The sequence below is a fragment of the Chiloscyllium punctatum genome, chromosome 44 (genome assembly GCF_047496795.1).
Source record: "Chiloscyllium punctatum isolate Juve2018m chromosome 44, sChiPun1.3, whole genome shotgun sequence".
In the NCBI taxonomy this organism is placed as follows: Eukaryota; Metazoa; Chordata; class Chondrichthyes; order Orectolobiformes; family Hemiscylliidae; genus Chiloscyllium; species Chiloscyllium punctatum.
Window position 1 is genome coordinate 7,819,028 of NC_092782.1, and position 12,580 is coordinate 7,831,607.

At 37.9% G+C, this 12,580-nt stretch overlaps 1 protein-coding gene and 1 long non-coding RNA gene across 6 annotated transcripts in view; one reads left to right on the forward strand and one right to left on the reverse strand.

Annotated features, from left to right (window-relative positions):
* Positions 1 to 12,580, forward strand: part of LOC140466695 (non-muscle caldesmon-like) — a 212,816-nt gene that overhangs the window by 175,463 nt on the left and 24,773 nt on the right. For all 5 annotated transcript variants that reach the window (XR_011955261.1, XM_072562164.1, XM_072562166.1 and 2 more), the window contains 5 exons: positions 1,950 to 2,090; positions 7,824 to 7,867; positions 7,966 to 8,047; positions 9,926 to 10,069; positions 12,082 to 12,177. Coding sequence is in view for 4 of the 5 variants with exons in the window: in XM_072562164.1 (XP_072418265.1) it covers positions 1,950 to 2,090; positions 7,824 to 7,867; positions 7,966 to 8,047; positions 9,926 to 10,069; positions 12,082 to 12,177 (507 nt within the window). In the remaining variant the exon portion in view is untranslated. The remainder of the gene's footprint in view (positions 1 to 1,949; positions 2,091 to 7,823; positions 7,868 to 7,965; positions 8,048 to 9,925; positions 10,070 to 12,081; positions 12,178 to 12,580) is intronic.
* On the reverse strand, positions 3,641 to 9,987 carry LOC140466696 (uncharacterized). The gene is made up of 3 exons (XR_011955262.1): positions 9,880 to 9,987; positions 5,301 to 5,453; positions 3,641 to 3,909 (listed from the first exon to the last, which is right to left on the reverse strand). It is a non-coding gene; the product is annotated as an uncharacterized lncRNA (long non-coding RNA).

Genomic DNA, 12,580 nt, shown 5'->3' on the forward strand with positions numbered 1-12,580 from the left:
CCAACCAGTCCAGGCCGACCATGTTCCCAAACTAAACTAGTCCAACCTGCTTGTGCTTGGCCTGTATCCCTCCAAACATTTCCTCTTCATGTACTTATCTAAAAGTTGTTTAAATGTTGTAACTGTAGCCTCATCCATAACTTCCTTTGGAAGTTCATTTCACATACAAACCACTCTCCTCCTAAAAGAAATTGCCTCTTATGTCTTTTTTCTCCTCTGACCTTAAAGATATGCCCCTTAGTCTTGAAATCCCCAACCCTAGAGAAATGACTCCTGTTGTTCACCTTATCTATAGCCCTTACCATTATAAGGACACCTCTCACCCTCCTACTGTCCAGTGGAAAAAGTCCCAGTTTATCCAGCCTCTCCTTATAGCACAAACACTCCATTCCTGGCAACATCCTAGTAAATCTCTTTGGAACCCTCTCCAGCTTAAAAATATCCTTCCTATTACAGGGCAAACAGAACTGGACACAAGATTCCAGAAGAGGCCTCAACAACTTCTCTCTACATGCAAACTGCACAGTTATTGATACAAGAACTTGTGGTTTCAGGAATCTAAATGAAATGTGAAAGGAATAGTGAGAATGCACACAGCTTGAAAATCATACCTTCATCTCACCAAAGAATGAACGTGCAGTTAGCATATAATGGCTTATTTCTCAGCTGTAAATTTGATAATAGTGTAAGAATGGGGCATTAAAAGGAAGCACTGCCCTTTTGGCTCAGTGTCCAAAGCTATCAGGCTGATTATGCACAAGAAATAAGATTGCATTCATCTGTTTTTGAATCATGCAGTCTGCAGGGCCATATCTAAATGTTATCCAGAAAAGACCCTGGGGTTGTATCTGCATGGGAATTCACTCGCAAATCTTCTGACGTCATTTGGACAATGCATTGGCCGAATGTCCAGACAAATGGCATAAACTCATTTCTTCTGGGATCATTGTTGACTCAAGTTTGGATGAAATTATTGCCAATCCCTGTAAATATGGAAAAATGTTGCATGTAAGAATTGGAACTTTCTGGAATCAGACATTGAATCAGTGCTGGGTTCTGATGCTGCTCCATCTCCTCTCCTGAACATTTAGTCCCAACATTCATGACTGGCACTTCCATATCATTGTCACCTTTTTACCAAAATCTTCTTGTCTCATTCTACCTACCCAGAGTTACACTGCAGTTGTCTCTGTCTACCTGCTGTATACCTCTGTTACTTTCCTGTACTTTGTTAGAGTCTTACTATTGCTGCTTCTCTTCAACTTACAATGCATGCTTTCTGAACTTGTGCGAAATGTTAGATGTGCATAATTTGCAGCTTAAAGTTCTGCTATGCTTTGCACCAGTTGCACAGATTTTGGTTATATTGCTCTACACAAGTTCACTTGAGCAAAATTTCTGCTTTGTTGTGTTTTACATGGTATAAACACCGTGCAAAACAATATTATATTGAATTAATCATGACCAATACCACACTTATTAGCTTTATATGATACACCATAACACAAATACATGATGAACCAGTGCAACCAATTAAAAATGTTTTATGTTCCTGATCTACAGAGTGAACTGTCCAATATGCAAAATGCCTAACCAAAAAAACAATGAACTGTGCACGAATTAGACTGTGCTGGTTTCCTGTTCTGACAAAGGCCAAAGATCAACTTTTGTGCTCTCCACAGATGGTGACTGACCTGCTGGTATTTCAGCCCTTTCTGTCTCTAACCTACACACTAACTTACCACACCTTAAGATAAACATCCAAGATGTTTTCCCACGGGTATGTAAATGGATGCATTAAACTACTTGGACTGAGATCTACAAATGTGATCTGATACACGCCATGAAACAGCTAACAAACCTTAAGATGGTTCGGTGGGAATTGGAATAGTAAAAGCCATTAATATTCTCCATGAACTTCAACTTAAATATTTGCCCTTGTCTTTAAGGAGGAGAAGAGGAAGCTGAAGGAAGATATTGAGAGACGAAGAGCAGAGGCCGCAGAGAAACGGCAGAAGCCAGAGGACATTGAAACAGCCAATGATAAAGAGCCATTTAAATGCGTGAGCCCCCGTGGCTCCTCCCTAAAGGTACATCCTCAGCGAGCTACAGGATTTCATTCCTACCTATTTTGGCCATGTATTGTCAGTGGAGGTTTTCACAAGGGGAATGCAAGCTAGCAAATCAGGCCTATAATGTCATAGCCATGTCACTGATGCATAATGCCAATGAGAATTCATGCCATTACCAAAATCTTATGAAACTTCTCCTGATAATTTAAGAAATAAATTACCATTTACTGGCCAGGTGAGTCTGGGCTAAAGTCTTTACACAGATTTCCACAAAAGATTTTGTGTCTTACTCTTTTACATAAGTTACTGTCAACCTCTTCAAGATTTATAGCCATGTCCCCTCAGTATCTTGGGGCAGCACGGTGGCTCAGCAGTTAGCACTGCTGCCTCACAGCGCCATGGACCCAGGTTCAATTCCAGCCTCGGAATTCGCTGTCTGTGTGGAGTTTGCACATTCTCCTCGTGTCTGTGTGGGTTCCCTATGGGTGCCCTGGTTTCCTCCCACAGTCCAAAGATGTGTAGGTAGGGGGAATTGGCCATGCTAAATTGCCTATAGTGTTAAGTGCATTAGTCAGAGGGAAATGAGTCTGGGTGGGTTACTCTTCGGAGGGTTGGTGTGGACTTGTTGAGCCAAAGGGCCTGTTTCCACATTGGAGGGAAATCTAATCTAATCTCACTTGATATTCACTTCACAAGTCAGACAGTGGATTTTCAGTATCCACAGGGAACATGGTAATTAGTGCTGCCGATAGTAGTGACACTGAAGCTAATTTTCATAGCCCTTCAGTACAACAGTGATTACATTCAAAAACACTCCTTTTTATATATGTTCAAAAATGCTTTGTGATTCGCTAAAGTTTTGAAAAGTGCCATGCAAATATAGATCCATCTTTTCACTTTAACCTTCTATAAACCTATTACTAGCTAGAAATTAACCATTCCCATCCAAATGGATCAACCATTCAATGAGGAGACATAAGGGAAACTGTATTATTTTCTAATGTGCAGCACTTTGAAGAAGAAGCAAATATTGAAGTAATTCAATCACTTTTTTAAAGAGATACTCAGTTCTTAAAGGTTAATTGCTGCCATGCAATGATATTGGAGGGGACTTCCTTTCAAAACCAAATGGCATTTATAAAACTCCTTCCTCGTCTTGAAGATACCACACAGTGCATTACACACAATGAAGGACTGTTAAAATATAGTCTTTGATATAATATTGAGAAAAGCAGCAAACAATTTGTACCCAAGAACATCAATGTTGGGTGAGGGATAGATATTGGCCAGGATGTGGGAAAGAGCTTTTCTCATTCTATTTGAATAAAAATGCCTTGGAATCTTTGAAGTGACCTGCAAAGGCCAACAGGACCTCATTTCAGTTCAGTAAAACAGGACGCCTGCAAAATGCAGCACTCCCTCAATCCCGAGGAAGTGTAGGAAGTCATTTTGCACTCACATTTCTCAAGAGGGACCTGAACCAACAATCTTCTAACTCAGAGGCAAGAGTGCTATTGCAGAGTCGATGTTGAGTGTGATCTAGAAACCACTCACAAACAGGCAGCATTGTTTGAATGGAGCATTTTAATCGGCAAGGTGTCTCTGTTAGGTTGATGAAAATCAAAAGCTATTGTGAGTGACCATAACTTGGCTCAGTTGATAGCAGCCTTGCTTTTGAGTCCGAAGGTTATCAGCCCAAGAATCAGGGTTGCTGTTTTGGTGCATTGCTTGAGATGGGAGGTAAAACCAAAGCCTTTTGAGTTGTAAAGATGATTCCTAAGCGCAATCTGGAAATGATTCTTCCAATGTCACGGCCAAATTCTTTCCTCAAGTAGAACTGCCAAAGGAAAGGATTATGTAGTTATTCATGTCAATTTAGTATTTGTGGACAATAAGTACATTTCAGAATAATTTATTGGATATGATGCAGTTTGGACATCTTAAGGATGTGGTAAAGCATCGTGGAAATGCTCATTCTTTTTATTTTGCAAATCAAGCATAGATTTTAAGATAACCATGGACATTCCAGATGGTCATCACAATCTCCTTCAAATGCAGTTCAAACAAAAGTTACAGAAAATAAATTTGATGTTACAATAAGAAGGTTTAAATCTTTTGGCAGCAATATTCAACATTTTGAAATATTGTTCACTTCATTTTACTGTAGCAGTAGCAGTTGGACAGATTTGTTTCAATTGTTCTTAACAAAATATATTGTTTTTATTCTGTAGTTTCCACTTTAATTATTTGTTTTCTACCATCATACCTGTAACCTGAAGACCTACATTATTCTCTCCTTGTTAGTGTCTATCAGAATATCAGTAAACTCATCATATAATCATTATCACCTCAGTTAATGGAATACGATATGAGAGTCACAGAAATGTTTCACAGGAATTCATGAGAAATGGGGTTAATGGTTATTTGGAAAGACACAGAACATTGTTTTTTTTCTCTAGTCTTCCATGGGTTGCAGGCATCACAGTCAGGCTGACATTTGTTGCTCATCCTTTATTGACCTTTAGCTTAGTGGCTTGCTAGGCCAATTCATAGGGCACTTAAGAGTCAACGCATTAATTTGGGTCTTATGTAGACCAGACCCAGGTCAGGATAGTAGATTTCCAACCCTACCAGTATTGGAACAGAGGAGTCTTTTTCAAGACAATCAATGATGGTTGTCCTTGTCACTATTACTGAGACTGGATTTAAATTCCAGATTAATGATTGGAATTCAAATTCCACTAATGGGCTGTGCATATTAGCCAGGGTATCACAATCACCTGTCCAGTGACACTCCCACTTTACCATCGTCTTTGGAATGGAACAGAATAAATTGAGGAAAAATCTAATTTCATATTCTGTTCGTGTCTATAATCAGGAGCTATAAATTGAGGATTGTTACCATGAGATTAAACGGCAAATTAAAGGAAATAACTTTTCCACACACACAGGTTCATGGGAACTTGGAGTTCTTTACAATAATTGCTATCATGATTAGAAAACTGATTTAGCAAATTTATTATAAGTGACAGTGTGAATATAGCTTACAGGCAGCTAACTGAACATGAGTAAAGGAAAAATATAAAAGGTTAATGAATTGGAATTCATGTAGCTATCCCCAGTTGTAGGGTCAGTAACAGTGCAAATGCCACAGACTGAATCACCTTCTGCTGATTTATATTTTACAGGCATCTCAAAATTTAATGTAAATCATTTATATATCTGTACCTTTCTGGAATCTGTTTTCAGATCTGCCGGTATATGTGCATCCTGTTTACCGTATGTGTCTGTCTATTTCCTACAGAGTAATCCTTTAAAAACACCGTTTTTTTTTGCTGAGCTGCTGTGTCCTGTCCTTCAATACTGTGCACTTCTGATTTGCTGTAACCATTCAAAAGAAATATTGCTTCATGAATGGAATATTTTGCTGAAAATATTCTTTGTGTTGAATGCATGCTGACAAGCAGCGAACATTAACCCTTTGACAACCAAACCAGCATTAGTACCTCATTGACAAGAGCACTGTGATTTTTTTAAAAATTTAAATATTGTGGGGAATGATTTAACAGCTTCCTTGTTCAAGCAAAGGCAGATTCAGAATTTAAAAGTGGCTGTAGGATATAGGGTACATAGGCACATGCAAAAGCACCACCACAAACCAAGCCAATTGGTTCAAGTTAGTCTGATTCCTGTCCTATGCTTTCATTATTTTGAACACTTCTACCATGTTGCTACATCATCTGTGTTCTAATGTCAAAGTAAAGAATTTCTCTTAATTTGCATTGATTGTCTTCTGCTAAGTTGTCAGATCATTCCCCATCAAATCCCAATCACAATAATAATAATATTGTTGTAATGTAAAATAGCTCAACATATTCAATGCTACATCAGTCTTAATGAACTATTTTCAATAGGACCCATGATTACATAGCCATCATTTCAATTCGTAAGCATTGGAATATGAAAAGGGTTAATGAAGTGGCTGAGACTTGTTTTTCTAATCTGTTACAATTTTTTTTATATAAAGTAGCCATAAATTCTTTCTCATGATCCAGCTTTTCACCCACCTTCACCCAAGTTTAGAATCATTATATTTAGATAGTGTAAGCTCCAAACATGCGCGCACTCCAACTCAGGGATAAGTTCAATATGTCAGTTAGTAAAAGGAATATTCTGTATTAAACAAGTACTTTAATTCTGCCATGAATTTCAACAGCTGTTGTGAACAACTGGATTATCAATATGTTTTAACACAAATGCATTCTTCAGTAGGGAAGGATACCACCTTGAATGGTTGAGTGATGTGAACAAAGAAATTATTTCTATGCAGCATGCTGCACGGGTTCCATTTTCAGGCCTTTTGTTGAACGTAACAAACGTGTTAGATTTAGTCCGGAATATACAATATAAATTGGTGTACTACACAATTGTGGAAAAGTGGCAATGCTCAGAGTAGAATTGATTTCAAGCACTCTGGCACCCTCTACAGGCACTCCATAAAACAACAGTTTCTCTAAAAATTCTGAATCTGAAGCGCATTGTGGAGGTAACAGGGGTAAATTCAGTAAGTAAGATCATATGCTGCAGAGTTAGTAACCCTCCCTCTGTTCAAATCACACTTGCCATGGAGGTGTGTCCCAACAAATTGAGTAAAAATATGTAAACTCGCTAATCCTCCATCCCCAACAGACAGCTGGATTGAGAGTAAATTGGAGACCAGGTTAAAACTTTCCAGCAAAATTTGTGTTTGTAACCTTCATCTGCCTCGGTTGGCATTGAAATAATAAATGCATCCTGAAAAGAAGGGAACACCAAAAAAACAGAAAAGTTACAAAGAACCAGCTTGATAAACATGAGGCTTTCTGGACTTTGGGATCTAGGTTGGAAAAGATGTTTGCTCAAATCATCCTATTGTATTAAAATTGGAAATGGCACATGAAATTGAACAGTTCTCTTCCTTTAAATGGTTGCTTCAAGCAAAGTTTTTTTTAAAATTGTAACATTTAAATGTTTCTGAATATTCACAAGTTTTCACATTGGTGAGAGAACCATAGTTTGGATACAGTACACAGCATGTTTGTAAGTGGTACTTTTCTGAAGTTTGAGTTGTGGCCTGGATTCCTCAACAGTAGAAAATGGGAAACCTTTTTGATGGGATAGGTTTGTGGTTTAGAACTGATGGTTCAGATTTTCATCTAAATTGCTAAATTGTTAATGGTCCCACCCCTCTATATGTATGTATTCAGATATATTCACTCTTTGGCACCTTTAGATGCTAACTGACTTCACAAAAATCTATTTCTTACTTTGAGGTAAGAGGCATTTAAAATATATGTAATTAGCCATGGATATTGACAACAGATTATAACACCATTCTTCTAGACAGATATTTTAATCCTGAGAAAATTGGCTTCTAAAACATATTTAGCTTGTTTTTTCTGATGGTCCAAGAAGCCATTGCACTGGACTGAATGAGATTTTCTTAACTGTTTTTTGCCAATTTAAGCTTGAGGGCAGTACATTTATTCACTGTGTTGTAGAGAGATCACAATTATTTTGACATAATGCTAGGTATATAAAGGCTAGACAACAAATTCCTTTAATCTTTCTTTGTTTTCTCACTGAATCTAATGAGGTGTGAGTTTATTGCTGACCATGCAGTGGCTTTTGTTGGTTAGTTCTTTCAATTTTCTCCATTTAATGTGATCACTGCCTGAATTACAAGCCTTTCTGTTCCAATTTTATTTTCAGATTGGAGAAAGGGCAGACTTTTTGAATCGATCAGCAAAAAAGAGGTAAAACCTTTAATAGTGTCGCTTCCTCACTTTTGTCTTTAATTGTATTCACTTATTACTCAAGACCATTAATACTGTAAAATCAATTATATTCACAGCTCTACCACCAAGACATCACGTCCTGTACTGGGTGTCTCCAAGATTGACAGTAAATTGGAGCAGTATACAAGTGCAATTGAGGTGAGGATGCAAAACAATTACACATGTGATATGCTCACTTTTTATTAACCAGTTGCAGCAAGTCAATTCTGAAATTCTAAATTCTGCAGTTTAGAAGTTAAAGCATCCAGGAGTAATTATCAATTTTTCTTTAAACAAATAAAATGTCAGTTTATTTCAGCTCTTCAACATAGAAATTCATGTTTCAATTAAATTAAAATAAATGAATTGAATGATTAAAGTAAACTATATAAATGCAAATTGCTATACCAAATCTGTTTTTAAAACAATAGATAATAAATCTGAAATGTCTATTCCATTACAATCTTAGACTAACACAAAATCCCTTAACCTGTAACATTTGTTAATACTTGCTCCTCACTATTGCACTCAGCTCATGTGCGACTGAAACCCTCATCCATCCTGTTATTATCTGAAGATTGGTTTATTCTGATGCTTTCCTGGTCAGTTCCCACCTGGCATTCTCCTTAAACATAAGCATACACAAAAATTTCAGCTCTGATGTTTATCATTCCACCGTTCGCGGCCATACCTCCAGCTGTCATGGCTCTATGTTTTGATTCTCCCTCACACCTTCTCTCCAGCTCTCTACTGTACTTTAAGGTGCTCCTTCAAACCTCTCTTCGATGAAGATTTGGTGTTCTGTGCTAATGTTTCACAGTAGAATTTGCTATTAGATTTAATTTCAAGCTCCTTGCAAAACCTTGGAATGTTTCACTTTAGAAGTGCTTCAAAAATATATGTAATTGAAGCAGCCTTTACCTAATACCACTACTGTGTTTGAATTAAAATGCATTTGACTTTGCACTTTGCTAATTGCTGCATCAAGTTGTTATGAGACAGTCTCGGTCACTTGGCTAACCTCTGCCTGTCTTGATCCTCTGTCATTATCTCTATTTTGGCTTGATGTCCCACTCTTGCTGTTCTGATCCCCTCTTATCCTGCTCACAATCTATATCAGTCGTTTCACTACTCCGCTTCACTCATCAATTCAGTTCAGTCCCTGTCTGGCTCACTCATCCGGACTTGTTATCTCTCTGCTGGCTTGTGCAGCCAACTCTACAAATAAATCGAGCCTCATTGCGCATTATCCTGTGACCTGCTGACCCTCATTGTGTAATCATTAGTTCACTATAGAGATACAATGGGCTGAGGCCACTGTTAAGTCAGCTGCTGTTATGATGTGCATGAGGGGTCTAAGGCTGTGGAGAGTAGAAAAGTAAAATGTTACAGGTGGGTTGGAGCAGCTGGGGAGAATTGAAGGATGGAAGTTCAGAGCCTGGCTTACATCAAAGGAAGTCATGTTTCTCCCCCCCCCCCCCTTTATTCTTAGAATCTTTAAGACAGTCTGCAGTTACAAGACTATCCCATGTCTCTAACTTCCTAATGCATATGGATGGACATGAAATGATGATCCCAAAAGCCTTTAGTTATTTTATCATTAAATGACGGTAGCAATTGGATTAGGATTTCAAAATAATGTACGTTTGAAACTGTTGCATGGCTGTTAACTTAACAAAATCCCAGCGTCTAAATTATAATTTAAATGATGTAAGCTGAAGCTTTAGAGGTTCACCTACATCCTAAAACCTGAGATTAAGTTTGTAACTACAACTTAATCTCTCTCACATAACCATGAGTGGAGCACTGTGTGCAATAATGTATTAACCTCATTTGAACATTATCCCTCAATCACTGCTGTGGATTTAATTCAAATTACTTGCAGGCAAATCCTCCATAATATTGAGTATTTCATCATTTCCAAATCTGTTGTTGATAGCATTAAGGTCATTGCAATCTATTTTGACATTACTACTTGCGTATTTACTCACTTGACACTTTTATGAGAGGATTCTGACCCTTATCTTCTACGCTTAGGGTGCCAAAGCTGCGAAAGGAGGCAGGCCATTAGCTTCAGATCTCCCACTGACAGCTGAAGGAGTACGGAACATAAAGAGTATGTGGGAAACTGGTGATGTCTATAGTTCTGCTTCCCCACCTAATAAGGGTACACCGAACAAGGTAAGGTATCTTTGAGATCTTCCTGCCAAAACCAGATGGTACTGAAATAGGATGTGGGTAGGATAATAAAGTAAGACAAAATTTCTCTCATCACTATGCTGACACTGGCATGAAACCACTCTCAGATTTACTGCACAGCTGTTTTTGTTCTGGATACGCTCTGAGCTTTGTGTTTATAACTCTTTATCCTACGGATAGATTTTGACACTGGCAGTTTTGTATCTGTGAAGATCGTGCCTCTATTGCTGGGACTTCTGTCCAGTTTTCTCTTGAAGAATACCAGTATATTTGAACTCTGCTGAGCTGTTGAATGAAGTTTCAGTTACAGTGCTTTAAAGATAAGATTCCAAAGCCTTCATTATATTTTAATTATTAACAAAATTGATCAGAAACTGGTACAGACTGAGCAGTGTCAAAGAGATACAATACAACTGAAATTTTATTACAAACATCTTTGGGTTAAAGAGTTAAACGTCAATAATTTGCTTAATATCACAACACCATTCTTCATAAAATCAGTTTTTCAACTATACTTGGGATATTAAATGTTGTTTCACTCTTGGTTTAATGTGAAATGGCTTTGTCTGATTGAGAGAGATCCCAAAGACTGACTCCACTACACTGAAGGATTACATTTATTCACAGTTGTCCAAGGTGTATTCCTAATTTATTGATCGTAATATTAAGCATCCTTCTGATAACAATGGCCGTGCTTGCACACTTCATAAGCATCTTGTTGATTGTGCCATGTTATGTTTTTTAAACTCCTGTTGAATTTCCCATCTGGAACCTTTGACAGGATGGAGAAATTGGGCCAGGTGACCTAGAGTAATCTTGCCCAACAGTTTAGTAAGAAAGTAAACAGACCTTGGGATGGAACACTGAATTGTTTCCACAATCAAAACTGATTTCTGGTCTTGGATGATTTGGGATTCATTCTTGGTATTAACAAAGAATATACCAGACAACAAGAGGAATATAGCATTTCAAAAACAAACATTAATGACAATAAAAAGAGAGTAGTAAGAAGATCATAGAATAATCCTGCACACCCCGTTTGGTCTATCGTGTTTTCTGGCTTATTGAAATCATCCAATTAGTTACACTGTTCTGTTCCTATTCCTTTCAAAAGCAATTATTAAGTGTACTTGCACCATTCCTTCAGGCATTGTGCTCCAGATCTTAACAACACATTTATTAAACATTTTTGCAGTTACATTGGACACTGTGCAATCTCAGTATCCCAGTACAAAACCAGTCAGTAGAATCTGGAGCTGCTATGAAAATGCTACGGCACTGTAGAGGTTCAAACAGGAACCCTTTCACCTGAGTACACCCATGCTTTAGTCATGCTATGGGATCCACAACGAGCAAAATTCCTAGAATTAAAGTGATCACTGTGACAATTATGAAATTAAATTTCTAGGATTACTTCCCGAGTAGGTACAACTGCCAGAATTGCTATCAACATACCCATAAGATCTTGGTGTTAAGCACCACAGCCTTTCAGGATGCACAGGTCAGGAGTGGCTGACTCATGGCCAAGAAGCACTTTGTTATCATCATAGATACTCCTGATTTTACACAATGTAAAGAACTAAATTCTTGAGCTAATGGTATTTTGATACAATTTCAAAGAAAGAGACCTGTAGCACTCTTCAAACTACCATACAACAACTTCACTACAGAATGGCGAAGCAGATTACTCGTTTGTTATAATCTTGGATTTCTAATAAAACTTATTACGTGAAACAAACTATACTTGACAACAGTAGGTAATGTGCAGTTGTGCTAGATTTCTGCATTATTCTAAGTATTTAAGAAAGATCATTAGCAGGTCAAAGTTATAGCCTTAACATGATTTCATTCATAATGGGCAGAGAATGTTTTGGGAAAAGGAATAAGTGTTTTTCCACTGTGCTGGGTGTTGTGGTGTTGAGTGTTTAAATCCTATAGAAACTTGCATGCACACAAAAGCTTCACAAGGTTCTGTTTATGGCTGTCCTTTGTAGGAGGTAGCAGGCCTGAAAGTTGGCGTTGCCGGTCGCATCAACCAGTGGCTCACCAAAACTCCTGAAACAAATAAATCACCTGCGTCTAAACCCTCAGTAAGTCGGTCACCTCTTCACTGCTTTTCAAATATGTTTCTCACTTCTTCAGAGAAAAGACCTAGCAGCTAGGAATAGTTGTGTGTTCCTCATTGAATCTGTTTTGAAAGCATGGTCTCGAATTAACTTGATGTCTGAGTTTGCTTAGGAGGGGGGAGTTTTTGCATTTGCAGCCAGGTTGAGTAGGTAAGGAAGAGGATGGATCTGCCAAACTATGTCACCTCTGTCCAAATCCTGGTGAGTATGTCTGTCAGAGGTGAGCATTGCCTTACCTTCAATCAGCCATAATTCCCTGAGGAAGATAATGTAGCGCGGTTAAATCATGGCAATGAAAACAATTAGGGAAATGTTTGTACTTTGCAACAATGATAACAAATAAATGGCCTTTGTCTGATAGAAATTG